The sequence below is a fragment of the Triticum urartu genome, chromosome 5A (assembly GCF_056163025.1).
Source record: "Triticum urartu cultivar PI428250 chromosome 5A, HENAU_Tu73, whole genome shotgun sequence".
NCBI lineage: Eukaryota > Viridiplantae > Streptophyta > Magnoliopsida > Poales > Poaceae > Triticum > Triticum urartu.
Window position 1 is genome coordinate 143,159,584 of NC_141877.1, and position 19,920 is coordinate 143,179,503.

The 19,920-nt window shown below is 44.4% G+C and overlaps 2 protein-coding genes across 2 annotated transcripts; both read left to right on the plus strand.

Annotated features, from left to right (window-relative positions):
* The first annotated feature begins 1,626 nt into the window (after positions 1-1,626).
* On the plus strand, positions 1,627-11,691 carry LOC125508464 (GDSL esterase/lipase At5g55050). The gene is made up of 5 exons (XM_048673181.2): positions 1,627-1,965; positions 2,863-2,996; positions 3,134-3,391; positions 10,939-11,170; positions 11,283-11,691. The coding sequence occupies exons 1-5, from the start codon at positions 1,707-1,709 to the stop codon at positions 11,504-11,506; spliced, it is 1,107 nt and encodes a 368-aa protein (XP_048529138.1). The 5' UTR covers positions 1,627-1,706; the 3' UTR covers positions 11,507-11,691.
* A 677-nt stretch (positions 11,692-12,368) lies between these two features.
* Positions 12,369-13,232, plus strand: LOC125555991 (uncharacterized). The gene has a single exon (XM_048718794.2). It carries the CDS (start codon positions 12,369-12,371, stop codon positions 13,230-13,232), a length of 864 nt encoding a protein of 287 aa, XP_048574751.2.
* Positions 13,233-19,920: the final 6,688 nt, after the last annotated feature.

Sequence of the window (19,920 nt, forward strand, 5' to 3'; positions counted from 1 at the left end):
TTGTTGTGAACAGAATAGGAAAATGAATATTGTTGAATTAGTTTTGAACTAGGAAAGGAAGGACTTTTACATATTTGATGAATATATGACCCAAAGAATTTATGAGATTTTTTGGGAATTTTGGGAATGACAGAAATATAGGTTGCTTCACAACCTAGGGCAAAAACTGCCACATGGACATGAAACATAGGCAAAACTGATGAGGTGGCGCCTAGTCATAGCAACCCACCACAATTTATAAGGTTATGACCATCTATATTGGTCATGATCAGCTAGAAATAAGGCATCGGACTAGTGTTGTCTGCTTTATGACCATTTTGTGTAAGGAAATTACAACCTTTCTGACCAAAATGGTCGCAATGGTTTAGGGTTTGGAGCCCCCCGAACAACTTTTGACCAATTGATCTAAAATGGTCATAGATTTATGACCAATTCTTCCAGGGTCACTGACAGAAGGTCATAAGTTGACATATTTTTTATAATGACGGCTGCCTTCAGCGAAGGCTCGACAATTTGCCACCTGCGGGCGGTAAATAGAAGGTCTTCCTGGCGATCAAACGCAAGTTATCGGGGTCCAAAATTTGGTAGATTTTTGGCTGTCAGTTAAAAGTGGTAGTTCTGGAAACACAAACCACCTCGAGCACCTTTTGAGTCCAGCGACCAATTTGCGCGCAATGGACAAGTAAATGACCACATATGACTTCTACTCTTAACGAATCGCACAATGTTGTTTGTATACACGCTCATAGACTAACCCTGAACACATCACAATGTTGTTTGACCTAGTGATATGCAAGTTCTATTCTTTTGTGCGAGAAGTGCAAGTGATCTCAGAGGACTTGCAGAGATGCGGCAATGTGAACACGCTGGAGGATTACGGAGGTACATAGTTGCACGCCAATTTAAAATCTCAAATGGTAAGTGCCACGCGTGTGACACCAAGTAATCCCACCCTAATGTTTTTTACAACTAAAGTTGTCATCTGAAAAGAAAAAAAACAAACCGCAAAAAAAACCTAAAACTCGCCATCCGAAAAGAAAGTTGCCATGCCAACTAATTTGCCATCCTCGCATCATTAAACTTGTCATAAAAAATGTTAGTTGTCATGTGTTTGTGCCACACATGTGGCACTTATCAAGGTCATAAAATCTCAAATGAACGCTACTAGTAGCTTATAACTGTTGGAGATGCCATGGTTTGACTACTGCCATGCACGCCATGAACGCTATCTATATATATGCACGCCATATAAGTATTGTTGTTTGTACGCTCATACCCTAACGCTGAACTGTCCTTAACCTCCATTAGCGACCTTGTGATGTGCAAGTTCCGTTGTTTTGTGCGAGAAGTGCATGCGATCTCATAGTTGACTTGAAGAGATATGGCAACGTGAACAAGCTGGAGGATTACGGAGGTACAGAGTCGCGAGCCAATTTAAAAATTATCGCTGCCAGTAATCTATTCCACCGTCCGAGGCTAGTTCCACCTCCATGCACGCCATGAACGCAACACTATCGTAAAACTGCTGGAGATGTCCTGCCATGGTTGACAGTTGCCTGGTTTGAGTTAGTATAACTGACAGCGCAGCGAGGACGTCTGTACGCGTTGCATGTTGAGGCTTCCCCACCCCACCTCTCTCTCCGTATATATACTACCGTAGGAGCGACCGCTCCGTAGTAGGAGTACGTGGCTAGCGAGTAGTCAGAATGGGCTCTTGTGGTGGGATGGTGGTCTCTCGTGGATGGCCTTGCGTCCTGCTCCTGCTGGCTTGTTGCTGGCTGTGCGAGGCCGGCGCGGGGTTGGCCCCGGCGCTATACGTGCTCGGCGATTCGCAGGCGGACGCCGGGACCAACAACCACCTGGTGACGGTGCTCAGGGCGGACCACCCGCACAACGGCGTCGACTACCCGGGCTGCAAGGCCACCGGCAGGTTCAGCAACGGCAAGAACTTCGTCGACTTCCTCGGTGCGTACATATGCCTTCCACTGTTGATGTCAAGTCTCTTTTTTCTTCAGACTTCTAAACTGAGCATTGCTTCGAGGAGAGTGAACCTGTAACTTTTGCATTTTTTATGGGCATCGGCCAGCCGGCGAGATGATCATGAAGTGGTGAGGGTAGTCGTGCGTGGATGATCTTTAATGTTGTACTCCCTGTCCCTCAACATGGCATTGCTGATTAGTTGACCAAAGTTAATTTTATACTAGTACTTGAATTTGTTGAAATATATTGCCCATCTTTCTTCATCAGTTTGGATTTTTAAATAAGTTAGTTGAAGCATGAATTTAATATGGTATTGAAGTTAAGAGGTCTTGACTTCAAGACCTTGCCAATGCAGTATTAAATAAAACGATTCTGCTGCCTACATCAATCCCACATCTAAAGACTAAAATAGTCTAGACATGAGGGGGGTGTTGAAATATATTGCTCATCTTCCTCCATCAGTTCGGACTTTTGGATGAGTTAGTTGGAGCATGAATTCAATAGAATTAATTAAAACGACGATTCTCTCAACTAGCACTGACCAAGATGTTAAAAGGAGGGTTTCCTGATATTTTCTGATAGCAGAATAATGCCTTGTTATGCCATAATACAATGCAATACAATACTCAGTTATTTGTTCGATGCATACATGTATCCTCTTCCAGCAAAAAGAAAAAGCATATACTTAGACCCTGTTCGGAAACCCATCCACTCCGGAAATCTTGGGAGCGAGGAAAGTGCAGCTCTCCGATTTTCAACTACAGCTCTGTCCGATCCGGGAGCTGAGTTGCAGAGGGGAGCGATTCCGAACACCGCCTTACTAGACATGTATGCACTCTGTTTTTCTTGATTATGCTATGCTTACTATTCCTGCCATTGCAGCTGAACATCTGAAGCTACCGAGCAGCCCTCCTCCATACCTGTCCATCTGCAACACCCCAAGCAGCAATTCCATATATCTGACTGGTGTCAACTTCGCTTCAGGAGGTGCAGGGGTATTAAATCAAACAAATCAGGTAAAATGGAGATACTACGTCGTACGCACTAGCACTACTGGATGACTAATTGCGCTGATTTTAACACTTTAACTTCTTCCATATGTCATGTTTCTTAATTATATATGCATGCCATGCATGCGTCTACGTACATACAGGGTCAGTGCATCAGCTTCGACCACCAAATCGATCACCAATTCTCCAAGGTGAATGCATCACTGGTGCAGCAGCTCGGCCAGGCTCAGGCTTCGGCACACCTGAGCAGATCGATCTTCGCCGTTGCAATCGGTGGCAACGACATACTCAATTACGTCCGTCCAAGTCTTGTGAACCAGGTGCTAAGCCCTTGTCCTCCAACTCAGTCTCCTGATGAGTTCGTCTCCTCGTTGGCTCTCTCGCTGAAAGACCAGCTGCAGGTATGGAAGCTTTTTGGTTCATCTATATCTATATCTATATCTATATCTATTAATAAAGTAAGGTATGTTTCTTCAAATTTTTCATCCGTTCACCGTCGAAATATATTAGAAGTTCTTTCTATTCAAGGTGGTACTAAATTTTGAGGCGTTCGACCGCTAGAAAATAAAAAGTGCTTCCATCTAAAATTTCGTCGCTTGGGCCAGAGGCCCATAGCTTGCGCACAGCCTTTCTGAGGAAAAGGAAAAATTAATGCTATGGTGCTATCGAACTCACGACCTCATGGGTACGTACCGTATGACGGAATTTTCTATTTGCCGCTCTTTGCGGCAAGTAGTCGACCGGACGCACAGACAGATTGACGAGCGCGTTAGGATGGGCTGGTCCGTTCAAACGTTAAAGCGAACGGTTTTGGGAATCTTCTAGGTAGTTCCCAGCCGGTTTTTCTGGTTTTGGGAATCTTTTAGAAGGTTCATGAACCGGTTTTTCTATTTCCCCCTTTACCCCTTTTTGTTTCTTTTCTTTTACTGTTTCTTTTTCTTTTTCGTTTTAATGTTCTTTTTTCTTTTTCTGTTTTCTTTTTATCTTTTTTCGTTTTTTATGTTTCTTTTTTCCTGTTTTCTGTTTTTTTTTATTTTTTCTCTTTTCAAAGTTATATTATTTTTTTTCAATTTTTTTGTGTTGCTCACCCCTTTACCCCTTTTTGTTTCTTTTCTTTTACTGTTTCTTTTTCTTTTTCGTTTTAATGTTCTTTTTTCTTTTTCTGTTTTCTTTTTATCTTTTTTCGTTTTTTATGTTTCTTTTTTCCTGTTTTCTGTTTCTTTTTCATTTTTTTCTCTTTTCAAAGTTATATTATTATTTTTCAATTTTTTTGTGTTGCTCACCCCTTTATCCCTTTTTGTTTCTTTTCTTTTACTGTTTCTTTTTCTTTTTTGTTTTAATGTTCTTTTTTATTTTTATTTTTTCTTTTTATCTTTTTTCGTTTTTTATGTTTCTTTTTTTCCTGTTTTCTGTTTCTTTTTCATTTTTTGTTTTTCTCTTTTCAAAGTTATATTATTTTTTTTCATTTTTTTTTGTGTTGCTCACAATTGTTCAAAACTTCACAAAATGTTCTCATTTTTCAAATTTTGTTCATGCTTTCAAAAAATTGTTCAAAACTTCACAAAATGTTCTTATTTTCAAATTTTGTTCATCCTTTCAAAAAAATTGTTCAAAACTTCACAAAATGTTCTCCTTTTCAATTTTTGTTCCTGACTTGAAAAAATGTTCATGCTTTCAAAAAATTATTCAAAGTTAAATAAATGTTCTCATCTTCAAATTTTGTTTCTCTTTTCTTTTTTTAGTTTCTTTTTCTTTTTTCTGTTTTTTCACAATTTCACAACTTTGCAAAATTTGTTCGCAAATTAAGAAAAATGTTCGTTTTTTCAATTTTTGTTCCTGAGTTTCAGTAAATGTTCCTTTTCAAATTTTGTTTGCATTTTTTCAGAAAATGTTCGTGTTTGAAATTTTTGTCCGTGAGTTTCGTAAAATGTTCCCATTTCAAAAATTTGTTCACATATTTCAAATTTTGTTCGGGAGTTTTAAAGAATGTTCACATATTTCATACGAACTTAACTTTTTCTCTCAAACATAACGTTCGCGTACAAAATTTTGTTCTCTAAATTCAAAAAATGTTCGGGATTTTAAAAAGTGTTCATTTTATCAAAACTTTGTTCAAGTTTTTAGTTGTTCTTCTAGCATTCAGCAAACGTGAACAATTTTTGAATTTTTAAATTTTTTGAACATATCCAATGTTTAAGGTTTCTAGGTGGGGGTGTTAGATATGTAGTAGATGATCTTTTAAAGTACCCGCGTTACATATGACCGAAGGAGGTAGTTAGCTCGCCTGGTTAGCGACAAGAGTATACTAGCTCCAGATGCAGGGGTCGACCCCCCACTCCGCGTTATAATTTTATAGGTGATCATTTTGTTGTTTCATCGCGACGATGGGCCGGCCCATTCGGGGGGCTGTACCTGTGCGGCGCGTGCGAATCGGACGCAAAGAGCGGCGCATAGGAGATCCCCCGTATGACCAAGCCAACTGCGCTAGCTTTGTCCTATGTCCAAAAAAGAAGCAGGCCATCCTCTTTATTTCTGCCCAATCCGTCTAGCCCAGTTGGGCCTCCACGTGCGCACCAGCCCCCAATCAAATTATTTTTTGTCGGTCTATTCAAATCAATTAATAAAGGATAATTTGTTTTGTTGGGATTTTCTCAAAAAAAAATCGTCCGTCCATCATCAAGTGATAAATAAGATTTGTTTTTATGGGCCTTTTTTCGGACAGAACGGGGTGTTCATGGGCCACCCATGGAGCACTAAAATAATGGTTGTGTGAGAATTAAACTCACGATCTTCCCTGTTGTACAGATAGCTGCAACCAACTAGGCTAACATATGGATATTAATTTGTCCCACCTCGCGGCTTTAAAGTGATTGAATTTCTATCAATTTATATACTTTGTAAGTTACATGAAATATCGGCAAGATGAGAACTGGTGAAAAGGAATTGCAGGTCCTCTTGGAGGCATTAAAAGAAGGATGTATTTTGGCAATTAAAAGAAATTATGTAGGCTGCCTTGGTGGGGGTGTATTAAAGGAAACATGAATAATTAAAAGGATTTTTTTTGCGGAATAACATAAAAGGAATTGGGTGGCCTTCTTAGGAAGGAAGGATGGATTTCAAGGACATTCACATGGCAAGGATTGGACGTGTTGGTGGGGTGTATTATAAAGGAAGGATCAACAGTTAAAAGGAATTGGTTGGGTGTATTAAAGGAAGGATCAACAATTATAAAAAGGAAAGCTCACAAAAAATAATAATAATAAAGAATTATGTGGGGATGGATTCACGTGACAGGAATTGGAGGATCCGGCTTGCCTGCTCCCTCCCCATGCTCCCATCCGTGCTCCCACTTCATCCTACGGCTGTCTTTTTTTTCTTTTTTCTGCCGAATCTAATCATCTCCCCCCTGATTTTAAGAGGGTGGGGCCGGGCCTTACTTTATTCCAATAAAATCAAGCCACATAGACGGGAGCATGGATGGGCACACGACGGGGGAGCAGGCAAGTCTCGTCCGGAATTGGACATGCTCAGGAGTTTCTTAAAAAACGTGCATGATATGGCTAAAGGAAATGTGAAAGGAAGGATGACAACGATGGGAGGAATCCCACGAGAACATGCACGTTCAGCTTCATTGTAATTGCAATTGTAGCAGCCCAGCCCATGTAAGTGGGCTAGGATGACCAAGGTTAACCAAGGATGCCCAGCAAAAAAAGTTTATAACAATATAAAACACATCTTCGTTTTCAAAAAAACGAAAATCCAACAAATTTTGTCGACACAGGCACTATGATCGATCCATCTTCTCTTGAGTGCACTTGCATGTTTTCTTAAGAAAAAAGGTGCGCTTGCATGTTGGCATGTTTTTTTTGCGGGGAGTGCGTGTTGGCATGTTGGCCATCTCCTACGTTTCTTTGTCGTGTACTTAGCAACCATGGGACAACTCTTATTTCTTTTGTTTTTGGTTTTTCTTACCTTTTTTTGCATGATGTTTAGTTATCCAACATATTTAATCACTTCGACTCATAGCTCGCTCCCCCTCTTGTCACTCCTACTGCATGGATTTGCTCTTGCCTCCCTTTTCTTGTGAGGAAATAAATCACGTCTAGGGTTCCTGTCTGCCAACACCAACACTCCTTCCCGCCGTCTGCCGCCTTCCGCAACGAAGTGCTGGAACCGTGACGTGCACATACATATGAACGAGGTGTGCCTGCAACTATCATATTCTATATTTGAATTATAGGTGATCATTTTGTTGTTTCGTCGCGACGATGGGCCGGCCCATTCGGGGGGCTGTACCTGTGCGGCGCGTGCAAATCGGACGCAAAGAGCGGCACATAGGAGATCCCCCGTATGACCAAGCCAACTGCGCTAGCTTTGTCCTATGTCCAAAAAAGAAGCAGGCCATCCTCTTTATTTCTGCTCAATCCGTCTAGCCCAGTTGGGCCTCCACGTGCGCACCAGCCCCCAATCAAATTATTTTTTCGTCGGTCTATTCAATTCAATTAATAAAGGATAATTTGTTTTGTTGGGATTTTCTCAAAAAAAAATCGTCCGTCCATCATCAAGTGATAAATAAGATTTGTTTTTATGGGCCTTTTTTCGGACAAAACGGGGTGTTCATGGGCCACCCATGGAGCACTAAAAAAATGGTTGTGTGAGAATTAAACTCACGATCTTCCCTGTTGTACAGATAGCTGCAACCAACTAGGCTAACATATGGATATTAATTTGTCCCACCTCGCGGCTTTAAAGTGATTGAATTTCTATCAATTTATATACTTTGTAAGTTACATGAAATATCGGCAAGATGAGAACTGGTGAAAAGGAATTGCAGGTCCTCTTGGAGGCATTAAAGGAAGGATGTATTTTGGCAATTAAAAGAAATTATGTAGGCTGCCTTGGTGGGGGTGTATTAAAGGAAACATGAATAATTAAAAGGATTTTTTTTGCGGAATAACATAAAAGGAATTGGGTGGCCTTCTTAGGAAGGAAGGATGGATTTCAAGGACATTCACATGGCAAGGATTGGACGTGTTGGTGGGGTGTATTATAAAGGAAGGATCAACAGTTAAAAGAAATTGGTTGGGTGTATTAAAGGAAGGATCAACAATTATAAAAAGGTAAGCTCACAAAAAATAATAATTATAAAGAATTATGTGGGGATGGATTCACGTGACAGGAATTGGAGGATCCGGCTTGCCTGCTCCCTCCCCATGCTCCCATCCGTGCTCCCACTTCATCCTACGGCTGTCTTTTTTTTCTTTTTTCTGCCGAATCTAATCATCTCCCCCCTGATTTTAAGAGGGTGGGGCCGGGCCTTACTTTATTCCAATAAAATCAAGCCACATAGACGGGAGCATGGATGGGCACACGACGGGGGAGCAGGCAAGTCTCGTCCGAAATTGGACATGCTCAGGAGTTTCTTAAAAAACGTGCATGATATGGCTAAAGGAAATGTGAAAGGAAGGATGACAACGATGGGAGGAATCCCACGAGAACATGCACGTCCAGCTTCATTGTAATTGCAATTGTAGCAGCCCAGCCCATGTAAGTGGGCTAGGATGACCAAGGTTAACCAAGGATGCCCAGCAAAAAAAGTTTATAACAATATAAAACACATCTTCGTTTTCAAAAAAACGAAAATCCAACAAATTTTGTCGACACAGGCACTGTGATCGATCCATCTTCTCTTGAGTGCACTTGCATGTTTTCTTAAGAAAAAAGGTGCGCTTGCATGTTGGCATGTTTTTTTTTGCGGGGAGTGCGTGTTGGCATGTTGGCCATCTCCTACGTTTCTTTGTCGTGTACTTAGCAACCATGGGACAACTCTTATTTCTTTTGTTTTTGGTTTTTCTTACCTTTTTTTGCATGATGTTTAGTTATCCAACATATTTAATCACTTCGACTCATAGCTCGCTCCCCCTCTTGTCACTCCTACTGCATGGATTTGCTCTTGCCTCCCTTTTCTTGCGAGGAAATAAATCACGTCTAGGGTTCCTGTCTGCCAACACCAACACTCCTTCCCGCCGTCTGCCGCCTTCCGCAACGAAGTGCTGGAACCGTGACGTGCGCATACATATGAACGAGGTGTGCCTGCAACTATCATATTCTATATTTGAATTATACGCCAATTCAAATGTGAAGGAGACAGGTACTATGTGAGGACCCAAACTTTGAACTTTAGATCGATTGAGAGAGGAAAAACAATGCACAAGTGGCCTTCGTTTAAAACGATGTGGTCGAAAGCAACGTGCGACTTGAAGGACGTGATCGATTGAAGATTTTGCTATCAGTCTATGGATAATATGGGGTCATAGAAGTATGAAATTCTTGAAAACCAGAAGACCAAGTTTTTTGATGCGGAATTGACACTTAAGAAGAGAAGGCCCGACAACTGATAACATCCATCGCAGACGCATCAAATGTTACATTTGCAAAGATGCAACAAAGAAAGAAACAAGCGGGACAAGCACGTATTGCATTCTCTATACTAAGGGTGTGTTTGGTTCGGGAACGAAGTGGAATGTAATGTCATGGTTCCGTACCACCGGAACGGGTTGGTTCTATTCCGGTGTTTGGTGAAGGGAATTAGGAGAAATGGAATGGTTCCATCTCAGCGTTTGGTTGCATAGCACGGAATAGATTCTTTCACGTAATGCATTTGGTTTATCTCAAATCTTTGCATAGAAATGGTGGGACTCTCACATATGTATATACATTGTCACAATTATAGCTCTTTACATTTTGTCATTTTCTGTCAAGTACATGTAAAAAATTGGTCAAAAGACAAAATGCAATCAATCAGGGAAGAAAAGCATTGACAAAATGCATTTGGTTTATCTCAAATCTACAGGCATGAACAAAATAAAAAAATTCTCACTGCAAGCATCAGGAACAGGTTGAGTTTGGCATGAACGCATCTAGCAGAACTGAACGCATCCATTAATACTGAACGCCGTCTGCTCCTTTCCTCTCTGGGCGCTGCCCAGGCAAGCTGATGCTGCCGCCGACCAGGTGTGGCTGCTGCTGGCTGGCTTCTAATACTCGCGCCGAAGTAGCCTGGCTCGCCGCCCAGCTTCAAGACCGTCGCCCCGCAGCCGCTCGTCCGCCGCCCCGCAGCTGATTGAGGAGAAGACGAGGGAGAGGGTGGCGTGGAGGAAGGACAGTCAGCGGTGCAGATGAAGGAGAGGAGCTTCCGGTGGCGCGGATCGACGAAGGAGAGAGACGAGGGGGAGGCGGCGCACCAGAGAGAGAGGAGAGGGCGAGAGGGGATGTGGTTGCGGGAGAGAGACGAGGGGGAGACGGTTCCGCGTCGTACGCTCGAATTCGAGGTCTCGCCTCGTTCCGGATCTGAGCCGAATATTCGGTTCGCTGGAACGAGTGGGTCACCGTTCCATGCACATATTAAACGCGAGAATCAAGTCCAGGAACGGGTCCGATCTGTGATATTCCGATCCATGACAAAAACCAAACACACCCTAAGCTTTGCAAAAAAGATAAACACCTACTTTGGGACACCTTTTGTTTCAAGCACCTTTTGTTTCAACTTGACACAATAAAGCAGGCAAGTGGGCCTTTTGTTTCAACTTGACACAGTGAAGCTGGCAAGTGGGGATATAATGGGCCACCGTGTTAAAATAGAGAACGTGGCTCTGAGGAAGGGAGGTGTTGAGGCATGTCTACTAGACTAGGACATGTGATTTTCTCCTCCCATTGCAACGCACGGGCATGCTTGCTAGTCCTTACTTACATCACATAAGCTTGTTCTTGATATGTGCTTCATTCGTTCCATAATATAAAATTATTTTTACACTAGTGTAGTGCCAAAAATGCTTGTATATAATGAGACGAAAGGGAGTACATCTTTCCTCTTGCATTAATTTGCACCGACGCATGAGCACATGAGTATGTAATCTGGATTACAACCTACATGAATGATGAATTGCAGAGGCTGTACAAACTCGGGATGCGCAGGATGTTCATCATCGGGGCAGCGCCACTGGGGTGCTGCCCGGTGCTGCGGGGGAAGGACGAGTGCGACGCACTAGCAAACTACATGTCAGCTCAATACAACATCAAGGTGGCTTCCCTCCTGCGCGACAAGTACCCAGATATGCTCTACTCCTTGTTCGACCCATCCATTGCATTGCTCGATTACTTCCAGCGACCAGAAGCAAACGGTACAACAGATCCACGACCCACTGGCCACTAATCTGGCAACTGCTAATCATTCACCTATTAATTTGATATGTACTGTAGCTTAATTTGATGTTACGGTGATATATACTGTAGGTTACGCTGTGGTGGATGCAGCGTGCTGCGGGCTAGGAGGGAAGAAAAACGCCATGTTTAGCTGCACTCCGGCCAGCTCCCTCTGCAACAACCGGACCAACCATGTTTTCTGGGACTTTGTGCACCCCACGGAGATCACCGCGCAGAAGCTCACGGCAATTGCCTTCCACGGATCAGCACCCTTCGTGACCCCCAGAAATGTTGGGCAGCTATGTCCTATGTGACACTGCCATGTAGGCAATGCTGCACCGATTGCACAGTCACTGTTGTTTTATGCAAACTACTGGGTTGCGACCTGCTATTATGTTCCTAGTAAATTTTCTTATCTTTTCAACTACAAATATGCTAGTTTAGAAGATTTATAATATATGTATAACCCTTTATGGTAATGGTTGTGTGCATCATTTAATGCAGAGCCAGGGGTAAACCCTCGTTTTCCAAAGAAAAATTAACTCTTCATGCTTCTGTTCACTATATACATACATGGGATAGATTAGTACGTTACGAGGAGCCTAGGTTACATAACAGAATACTACGACACTACTTGATGTTGGGCAAATAAGTCGCGGCGGCGAGCCGGTCGAGTCCGACGCGTGTATGGGCGCGTGCTGGGCATGACGGGCGCGTCGGATCCGCGAGTGTGCGTAGGTGTGTAGTGCGTGTGTGTTCTGTTGGCGGGATCGGGGGAGCGTCGGAGTCGGTCATGCATGAGCGGGCGCTCACGACCAGGGCATGTACGTGCATGCGTGGGGCGTGGATGGCGCGGGCTGGAACGGCCGCTGGGCGTGGACTGGGACGTGGCTACATGCCCGGCGAGTCCCAGGGTATAATACCCCGTGCGTTGTAACAGATGGATGAACGAGTTTGTTGCTCGAGGGAATAGAATACAAGGCCGTACGTGCGGCTGCAGCGTTCGTGCGCCGGGAAGAAATTCTGTTGTGTCTCCCTGCTCCTTCTTCTTCTATACTCCTCTTCGTCTACCTCCAGTCCGGTGAGCTGAGTGAGAGAGAGCTCCGGTGAGTGCTAGGGCAAGAGCTGCGCCAACATTTGGTATTCAAAGCCTCGTTGCGAAGGTGATCGCCGGCGATGTCGCTCATCCCGTACGTCGGCGGATCGGGCAGCTCACTGCCGCAGCTGGTGCCGATGCTCACCGGTGAGAACTACACCGCATGGGTAATCAAAATCGAGGCCAATCTCGATGCGGCTGGGCTGTGGAAGGCGGTGGTGGTGCCGGAGGACGCGGCGGCGGCGGTGATCGCCAAGAAGGACAAGCCGGCGCGGGCTTACCTACTCGGGGCGCTCGCGGAGGATCTGCTGCTCCAGGTGGCGTCGAAGAAGACGGCGACGGAGGTGTGGAGCAGCCTCAAGGCGAGGTTCGTCGGGGCGGACCGAGTCCGGGCGGCGCGGCTGGGCACTCTCCGAGGGGAGTTTGAGATGCTGCGCATGGCGGAGGGCGACACGCTGGATGGGTTCGCCGGCAAGCTCGGCGGCATGGCGGCGCACTACGCGGGACTCGGGTCGACGCTGGACGACGCCATGATGGTGAAGAAGCTCCTTGATTCTGTGCCGGATCGCTTGTACGCGGCGGTGGCCGGAATCGAGCAGTTTTGCGACGTCTCCATCATGCCGTTCGAGGACACGCTCGGTCGCCTGAAGGCCTTCGACGAGCGGCTGCGACGACGTGGACAGGCGGGCGGCAAGCGGGCGGACAGCCAGCTCATGTACACGGCGGCGCAGTGGCGAGCACGGGAGCGGCAGCGCGGTGGTCCTCGGGACGACGACGACAGGCGGAGCATGGCGTCGGGCTACGGTGGCAACAGGCGCGGCCGCTGCTACAAGTGCGGCGAGCGCGGCCACTTCAAGCGAGAATGCCCCCAGCTTTGGAAGGCGCCAGCGGAGGAGCATGCGATGATGGCGGACGCCGGCGTCGAGGACGGTGGCCTGCTCTGAGCCGCGTCTTAGGTGAAGAGTGTTGGGTAAATAAGTCGCGGCGGCGAGCCGGTCGAGTCCGGCGCGTGTATGGGCGCGTGCTGGGCATGACAGGCGCGTCGGGTCCGCCAGTGTGCGTAGGTGTGTAGTGCGTGTGTGTTCTGTTGGCGGGATCGGGGAAGCGCCGGAGTCGGTCATGCATGAGCGGGCGCGCACGACCAGGACATGTACGTGCATGCGTGGGCGTGGATGGCGCGCGGGCTGGAACGGCCGCTGGGCGTGGACTGGGACGTGGCTACATGCCCAGCGAGTCCCAGGGTATAATACCCCGTGCGTTGTAACAGATGGATGAACGAGTTTGTTGCTCCAGGGAATAGAATACAAGGCCGTACGTGCGGCTGCAGCGTTCGTGCGCTGGAAAGAAATTCTGTTGTGTCTCCCTGCTCCTTCTTCTTCTGTACTCCTCTTCGTCTACCTCCAGTCCGGTGAGCTGAGTGAGAGAGAGAGCTCCGGTGAGTGCTAGGGCAAGAGCTGCGCCAACACTCGAGCGATGGACGTGGAGACGCCATACGAAGCGTGCGGCACAGTGGGCGCTCTTCATCCTGACGAGATAGTCCGGTAGGTTGAGACGCACGAGAGGACGTGTTCCAACAGCCCCACAAACTCGAGGGCTGGACAGGGACTCGAGGAAGACTGTTGTAAGCAGTACCTTGGTGAAAATGTTGGCGTGCTGAGAATAGAAGAAACGTTAAGCACTCTGACATTGCATTGACCAAGCAAACCTGCTGATGGACAAAATGGAGACTGATGTACAGTGCTTCGGGCATTGATGGTGTACCGTTGGAGGAAAGGTATGTAGCGATGACATTGTCGCATTAGACAATGATGACGCAGAAGCGGGGATCACTACTAGAAAAACGACCTAATGTCCATCTTATTAGTCTCGGTTCAGTTACAGACTGGCACTAATGATACTATTAGTCCCAGTTCAAATGGCTATGCATTAGTCCCGGTTCATTTGTGATCTAAAGGGGTGGTGGCAATCTGACGTCAGGCCGGGGCCCCAAGAGCCCCTTTAGTCCCAGTTTGTGACACAAACCGGGATTATAGGTTAGACCTTTAGTCCGGGTTGGAGTCAGCCACCAACCAGGACTAAAGGGGTTTTGCAATTTTCAAACTCTATCCCCCCCTATCTCCTTTTCAGTTTTGAAAAAAAAGAAAATGATAAAAACTTGAAAAATTAAATTCCTTGGAGATGTAGTTATGTTATTACATCTACTAGTGAGGGAAATTTAAAAACATAAATTTCGACATGTTTTGCAAAAAAAGTATTATGAAAAAGTAAAACGACCATAATTTTTGCATAAGATGTCGGAAAAACGTATAATATATCAAAATGTTCAGCACAAAAAGCCAATTCTGATTCCGTATGACGTTTTGCAAATTTTTAGAATCCTCAAATTCTGCAAGGAAAAAAAAGTTATGTTCAAATTTTAGTTTATTTGAATTTTGGTCAAACTATGGTCAAACTACTTATTTAAGAAATATTAGTGTTAATAAATAATAATTGTTTTTTACAATAATAGTTTCAAACTCAAACGGTGAAACGTGTGACTTCATGCTCAAGCTAAACTCCTAAGGGTTAATAGGATTGACAACTTACTATGGAGAATATAACTCAAAAGTTAAGCGTGCTCAGGCTGGAGTAGTGAGAGGGATGGGTGACCGGTCGGGAAGTTAGACGATTTGGAATGAGTGCTCCACACTTGAGCAGTGATGAGGGGTGATTAGAGATTAAATTGTTAAAATATTCAGAAATTTGAAAATCGAAAAAAAAAAATCAAAAAAATTCCTTTAGTCCCGGTTGGTGTTACCAACTGGGACTAAAGGTCCCCCAACCCCCGGCGCGGGCTCGTGCCACGTGGTGGGCCTTTGGTCCCGGGTCGTGTTGAACCGGGACTAAAAGGGGATCTTTAGTCCCCACCCTTTAGTGTCGGTTGCAGAACCGGAACTAAAGGTCCTTTCGAACCAGGACTAAAGCCCGACTCTGCACTAGTGGATGATGTTGGGGAACGTAGGATGCAATTTCAAAAATTTTCCTACGATCATGCAAGATCTATCTAGGAGATGCATAGCAACGAGAGGAGGAGAGTGTGTCCACGTACCCTCGTAGACCAAAAGCGAAAGCGTTTACTGAACGCGATTGATGTAGTCGAACGTCTTCTCGATTCAACCGATCAAGTACCGAATGTACGACACCTCTGAGTTCTGCACACGTTCAGCTCGATGACGTCCCACGGACTCTTGATCCAGCAAAGTGTCGAGGGAGAGTTTCGTCAGCACGACGGCGTGGTGACGGTGATGGTGAAGTGATTCGCGCATGGCTTTGCCTAAGCACTACGACAATAAGACCGGAGGAGTAAACGATGGAGGGGGCGCCGCACACGGCTTGGAACAATTGATGTGTGTTAGAGGCGCCCCTGCCCCCATATATAAAGGAGGGAGAGGGGAGGAGGCCGGCCTAGGGGCGCCCCAAGTGGGAGGAGTCCCACTTGGGCTCCTAGTCCAATTCGGCCCCCTTCCTTTTATTGGAGGGGGAAAGGGGGAAGGAGAGGAGAAGGAGAAGGAAAGGGGGATGTCGCCCCCTCCCCTAGTCCAATTCGGATTCCTCCCTTGGGTGGGGGGCACGAGCCACCCCTTATGGGCTGGCCTGCCTTCCTCCTATGGCCCGTATGGCCCATATCTTCCCCCGGGGGTTCCGGTCACCCGCCCCCGATACTCCGATACGTACCTGATACATTCTGAAACACTTCTAGTGTCCGAATATTATAGTTCAATATATCAATCTTTACCTCTCGACCATTTTGAGACTCCTCGTCATGTCCGTGATCTCATCTGGGACTCCGAACACTCTTCGGTCACCAAAACACATAACTCATAATACAAATCATCATCGAACGTTAAGCATGCGGACCCTACGGGTTCGAGAACTATGTAGACATGACCAAGACACCTCTCTGGTCAATAACCAATAGTGGAACCTGGATGCTCATATTGGTTCCCACATATTCTACGAAGATCTTTATCGGTCAAACCGTAATGACAACATACGTCATTCCCTTTGTCATCGGTATGTTACTTGCCCTAGATTCGACCGTCGGTATCTTCATACCTAGTTCAATCTCGTTACCGGCAAGTCTCTTTACTCGTTACATAATGCATCATCTCGCAACTAACTCATTAGTCACATTGCTTCCAAGGCTTATCATGATGTGCATTACCAAGAGGGCCTAGAGATACCTCTCCGATACTCGGAGTGACAAACCCTAATCTCGATCTATGCCAAACCAATAAAAACCTTCGGAGATACCTGTAGAGCATCTTTATAATCACACAGTTACGTTGTGACGTTTGATAGCACACAAGGTATTCCTCCGGTATGAGGGAGTCACATAATCTCATAGTGAAAGGAATATGTATAAGTCATGAAGAAAGCAATAGCAATAGAACTTAACGATCATTATGCTAAGCTAACGGATGGGTCTTGTACATCAAATCATTCTCCTAATGATGTGATCCCGTTCATCAAATGACAACACATGTCTATGGTTAGGAAACTTAACCATCTTTGATTAACGAGCTAGTCTAGTAGAGGCATACTAGGGACACTATGTTTTGTCTATGTATTCACACATGTATCTAGTTTCCGGTTGAGACATTTCTAGCATGAATAATAAACATTTATCATGATATAAAGAAATATAAATAAAAACTTTATTATTGCCTCTAGGTCATATTTCCTTCAGTCTCCCACTTGCACTAGAGTCAATAATCTAGATTACATTGTAATGATTCTAACACCCATGGAGTCTTGGTGCTTATCATGTTTTGCTCGTGGAAGAGGTTTAGTCAACGGGTCTGCTACATTCAGATCTGTATGTATTTTGCAAATCTCAATGTCTCCCTCCTTGACTTGATCACTGATGGAGTTGAAGCGTCTCTTGATGTGTTTGGTTCTCTTGTGAAATCTGGATTCCTTCGCTAAGGCAATTGCTCCAGTATTGTCACAAAAGATTTTCATTGGACTCGATGCACTAGGTATTACACCTAGATCGGATATGAACTCCTTCATCCATACTCCTTCATTCGCTACTTCCGAAGCAGCTATGTACTCCGTTTCACATGTAGATCCCACCACGACGCTCTGCTTGGAATTGCACCAACTGGTAGCTCCACCATTCTATATAAATACGTATCCAGTTTGTGACTTATAGTCATCCGGATCAGTGTCAAAGCCAGCATCAACGTAACCATTTACGAGCTCTTTGTCACCCCCATAAACGAGAAACATATCCTTAGTCTTTTTCAGGTATTCCAGGATGTTCTTGACCGCTGTCCAGTGATCCACTCCTGGATTACTTTGGTACCTCCCTACTAAACTTATAGAAAGGCACACACCAGGTCTGGTACATAGCATTGCATACATGATAGAACCTATGTCTGAGGCATAGGGAATGACTTTCATTTTCTCTCTATCTTCTACAGTGGTCGGGCATTGAGTCTGACTCAACTTCACACCTGTAACACATGCAAGAACCCTTTCTTTGACTGATCCATTTTGAACTTCTTCAAAACTTTACCAAGGTATGTGCTTTGTGAAAGTCCAATTAAGCGTCTTGATCTATCTCTAGATCTTGATGCCCAATATATAAGCAGCTTCACCGATGTCTTTCATTGAAAAACTCTTATTCAAGTATCCTTTTATGCTATCCAGAAATTCTATATCATTTCCAATCAACAATATTTCATCCACATATACTATTAGAAATGCTACAGAGCTCCCACTCACTTTCTTGTAAATACTGGCTTATCCAAAAGTCTGTATAAAACCATATGCTTTGATCACCTCATCAAAGCGTATATTCCAACTCCGAGATGCTTGCACCAGTCTATAAATGGACCGCTGGAGCTTGCACACTTTTTTAGCACCTTTAGGATCGATAAAACCTTCTGGTTGCATCATATACAACTCTTCTTTAAGAAATCCATTCAGGAATGCAGTTTTGACGTCCATTTGCCAGATTTCATAATCATAAAATGCGGCAATTGCTAACATGTTTCATACAGACTTAAGCATCGCTACGAGTGAGAAGGTCTCATCGTAGTCAACTCTTTGAACTTGTCGAAAACCTTCTGCAACAAGTCAAGCTTTGTAGATAGTAACATTACCATCAGCGTCAGTCTTCTTCTTGAAGATCCATTTATTCTCTATCGCTTGCCGATCATTGGGCAAGTCAACCAAAGTCCACACTTTTTTCTCATAAATGGATCCCATCTTAGATTTCATGGCCTCAAGCCATTTCGCGGAATCTGGGCTCATCATTGCTTCCTCATAGTTCGTAGGTTCGTCATGGCCTAGTAACATGACTTCCAAAATAGGATTACTGTACCACTCTGGTGTGGAACGTATTCTGGTTGACCTATGAGGTTCGGTAGTAACTTGATCTGAAGTTTCATGATCATCATCATTAACTTCCTCACTAGTTGGTGTAGGCATCATGGGAACATTTTTCTGTGATGAGCTACTTTACAATTCGAGAGAAAGTACAATTACCTCATCAAGTTCTACTTTCCTCCCACTCACTTCTTTCGAGAGAAACTCCTTCTCTAAAAAGGATCCATTCTTAACAACAAAGATCTTACCTTCGGATCTATGACAGAAGGTGTTCCCAACAATTTCTTTTGGGTATCCTATGAAGACGCACTTCTCCGATTTGGGTTCGAACTTATCAGGCTGAAGCTTTTTCACATAAGCATCGCAATCCCAAACTTTAAGAAATGACAGCTTAGGTTTCTTCCCAAACCATAGTTCATACGGTGTCATCTCAACGGATTTAGATGGTGCCCTATTTAACATGAATGCAGGTGTCTATAATGCATAACCCCAAAACGATAGTGGTAAATCGGTAAGAGACATCATAGATCGCACCATATCTAATAAAGTACGGTTATGATGTTCGGACACACCATTACGCTGTGGTGTTCTGGGTGGCGTGAGTTGCGAAACTATTCCGCATTGTTTCAAATGAAGACCAAACTCGTAACTCAAATATTCTCCTCCATGATCAGATCGTAGAAACTTTATTTTCTTGTTACGATGATTTTCCACTTCACTCTGAAATTCTTTGAACTTTTCAAATGTTTCAGACTTGTGCTCATTAAGTAGATATACCCATATGTGTTCAAATCATCTGTGAAGGTCAAAAAATAATGGTACCCGCCGCGAGGCTCAACACTCATCAGACCGCATACATCGGTATGTATTATTTCCAATAAGTCCGCTCCATTGTTCCGGAGAACGGAGTCTTAGTCATCTTGCCCAATAGGCATGGTCCGCAAGCATCAAATGATTCATAATCAAGTGATTCCAAAAGTCCATCTGCATGGAGTTTCTTCACGCGCTTTACACCAATATGACCTAAACAGCAGTACCACAAATATGTTGCACTATCATTATCAACTTTGCATCTTTTGGCATCAATATTATGAATATGTGTATCTCCACGATCGAGATTGAAAAAAATAGACCACTCTTCAAGGGTGCATGACCATAAAATATATTACTCATATAAATAGAACAACCATTATTCTTTGATTTAAATGAATAACCGTCTGCATCAAACAAGATCCATATATAATGTTCATGCTT

Excerpts from the sequence above, each read along its gene's own strand:
- LOC125508464 (XM_048673181.2), top strand. The coding sequence starts at position 1,707 with ATGGGCTCTTGTGGTGGGATGGTGGTCTCTCGTGGATGGCCTTGCGTC. Across the intron at positions 1,966-2,862 it reads GAACTTCGTCGACTTCCTCG|CTGAACATCTGAAGCTACCG; the intron begins GTGCGTACATAT and ends CTGCCATTGCAG. Across the intron at positions 2,997-3,133 it reads TATTAAATCAAACAAATCAG|GGTCAGTGCATCAGCTTCGA; the intron begins GTAAAATGGAGA and ends ACGTACATACAG.
- LOC125555991 (XM_048718794.2), top strand. The coding sequence starts at position 12,369 with ATGTCGCTCATCCCGTACGTCGGCGGATCGGGCAGCTCACTGCCGCAG.